The sequence below is a fragment of the Geospiza fortis genome, unplaced genomic scaffold (assembly GCF_000277835.1).
Source record: "Geospiza fortis unplaced genomic scaffold, GeoFor_1.0 scaffold41, whole genome shotgun sequence".
NCBI classification, from domain to species: Eukaryota; Metazoa; Chordata; class Aves; order Passeriformes; family Thraupidae; genus Geospiza; species Geospiza fortis.
Window position 1 is genome coordinate 569,957 of NW_005054299.1, and position 2,911 is coordinate 572,867.

General features: G+C 58.4%; 1 protein-coding gene across 1 annotated transcript in view; it reads right to left on the reverse strand.

Moving 5' to 3' along the window:
* Nucleotides 1–2,759: 2,759 nt before the first annotated feature.
* HLX (H2.0 like homeobox) overlaps nt 2,760–2,911 on the reverse strand; it is a gene marked incomplete at its 5' end in the record, with an annotated part of 7,564 nt that continues 7,412 nt past the window's right edge. The window contains one exon of the mRNA XM_014307943.1: nt 2,760–2,903. Within this exon, the coding sequence (XP_014163418.1) occupies nt 2,760–2,903 (144 nt within the window). The remainder of the gene's footprint in view (nt 2,904–2,911) is intronic.

The window sequence follows — 2,911 nt, forward strand, 5'->3', positions numbered from 1 at the left end:
AAATAAACACGTCTACTGTAGCGGAGAGAGGAGCCCGATCCCGCCGGGGCCGCGGGGCCGCCCCTCAGGCCTGCTCCGCCCCGCGGGTTTGCAGGGGCGAGGGATTGCGGGGTCCGAGCAATCCGCAGCTCCGGAGGGGGCGTCAGGACCTTTCCCACCTCCACCCCATCCTGGACGGCATTCCCAAAGTTTTGATGATAAAGTAGAGAACTCTTCCTCCTCACCCACCGGCGGTTAACTCGCCACGGCTGCAGTCACAGACACTGGGGGGTGGGGGAGGGAGGGGACTCTCCGGGGATGGGGAAGGGGCCTCTTGAGGCGGACGATCCCCATTAAGATTTGTCCTTGGAAATACAATGCTGTGAAGCGAACGGTATTAAGTATCGTATTAAGTTCTAGAGAACTGAAGAACTACAGTAAAAAGGGAAGCCGTACAGAGCCAAGCCCGAGCCAGAAGTAAGCTCCACATCCTCCCTGTTACACCACTGGTAAAAATACCATCTCCCGAGCCGTGCTGAACGGCTGTAGCCATAAGAAGGGGCTGTTGTATCAGCTGCAGTCTAATCCCTTTTCTCCTCATCAACAGCCCATTTTTGTAGACTAAGCTCAGGCTACTTCATCAAGTCATCTTATAGTCACTGTCCTGGGCATCTCTGTTAGGGTCCAGACAGATCTCGTTATGGCCAGGAATCAAACATGCCTGTAATCTAGGAACTTTTGCCGAAAAGGTATTTTAAAGACATTGATACCTCTCACAGTCTAGTAATTTACGCAGACCGGTATTTGCAATGAGCTGCTTTTACATATAAATATGCGTGTATGTATGGCCACGTCCATACTGCAATACCTACGTACGGATTTCTGTATGAATGCACCGAAAAAGAGAATTCCGACATACTTCTACTGTCGTTAAAATAATTATGATAAGCTCAAATGGATTGCTTGCAAAACACAGGCTGCAATTCCCTCGACTTATTTTTCATCTGCAACTACATGTTTTATTTATGTGGTGTCAAAGGACAGTGACAAGGCTTAGGGCCAGGTCTTGGGCTCGTCCATGGAAGCGTGGAGCGCTCTAGAGACGTGGGCCAGCTTGGGAGCTCATGCATTTTAGAATCGCACTGGGCTGTTTTCGGGGAGATGGACCGGCTCCATGCCGCATCCCATCCTGCTTCTTCTTGCTTTTCATGGCTACGTTCAGGCACGGGCTCGGGAGTCAGATGGAGCTGGGGGGGGGGAATTGTCCCGGCCCCGCACGGGTCACAGCCCTTGGTAGCTCGACTTAAATGGACCAAGGCCGGGCGGGCTCCGGGTTAGGGGGTGGGGGGGGGGGCCGAAGTGCCTCTTCATTTCGTATCGCTTCTGACCCTTTGCCTCGGGGGCCGGCACCAGGGCACAGCCCGCGAAGTGTTTCAGCAAATCCCGGTGACGACGGTGCTGTGAGGAGGATAAAATCCCTGCTCGGCCTGATTTATCAGCCGTGTCTGACCCCTGAATACTTGACTTACACGGCTGGTGACACATTACCCGGGAAATGAGGCTGGAGTGATTTGTGTGTGTGTGTGTTTGTGAAAGCGTGTCACTTCCCCACCGACCCCTCTCTTGGGCTGCTGGGCAAGAAACCCTCCAACCTCTGTGTTCTCTCCACCATCCCCAGCCTTTCATCACCCCCGCTCTGCCATGCATGTGACAGACCAAGCGGACAGGGGTGGTCCCGAGCAGCCGCCTGTTTTCGTGGCCGAGGAAAGGAACTGGTCATCGCGAGGGGGCGGGAGGTACAGGCGATGGCACGAAGGCCGGGAGAGATGGCCTAGGACCAGGCATAACTGGAGGGCTGTGCTGGCTAGAAACCTTTGATTTGGGGTTTGCCCGGAGAACGGGGGTGGAGGAGGGCGACCCGGGTTTTTTAAGGCAAGCAGAAATTTGATTATAGCGTACGGCAGAGCTCTGTGATTTGCGGTGAGCGGATTTCATTAGCTACGGCCGTTTGAGTCTCGGAAAAGCTGCTCAGAGCCGCGGGGCCGGGAATGAAGCCGACCCCGAGGGCGGATGACGAAAGGGGCTCCGTCGTAGCGCCGGTTCTGAGGGCCGGGGAGAGCCGCCGCGGCTCCGGGCTGCTGCCGGAACGGGGCTGGCACGGCCGGGCACTGCCCATGCCGCTCCCCTTTTCCTCGGGATCGGCCCCGTGGCCGCTTTCCCCACTGCCCCGGCGGACAGGGACAGCCCCGGCCCCCGTGCTTGCTTTCCGCAGGGGGGTGTGGGTCACAGGGCTCCTTTCGCCCCACCTGCACTCATGTCACCTGCCGCAGCCGGCACCGAGGCGAGAGGAGAGGGTTTGGCTCTGCTCGCTGTGGGGTTCAGCTGCGGCGTTTCCACGTTTGCTGAAGATGACGATGGTAGGTGGTGATGGTGGAGGCAGCAGCGGGCAGGAGGTGCCCGGAGCGGCCGCGCAGCCCAGCCCGGCCCGTCGGGGGCTGTCGGGCTGCCTGGCGGGCCGCCGGCGCTGCAGGGGGATCGGCTCTGATTGCCGTCAACGAATGTCACCGGCAGAAGGAAAAACAAAAGCTGTTTCCAAAGATCGTGGAGCAGAATTTGGCAAGGCTCCTAAAGACACCAATTAGCAAAGGCTAAACCCATTAATGAAGTGGCGGCTCTCTGGTTTCAGCCAGGTGGTGCAGATCAGAGCGCCTGTATCTACAGCAGAGCCCCGCTTCCCTCCAGCCGGGACCTCGCAGCAAACCTCCACAGCAATAATACGCTTAATGGACCTCATTAGGGCTGGGGCCGCGAGTCCCGGCCTGGGAGCGGCGGAGATGAGGGGAGCAGGAGGGCAGCGCTCCCCGCGCCGCGCCGGGACGGACCCGGTTCCCTCCAGGGGCGATGGACGGCGGGGCCGCCGCTCCCTGCCGGG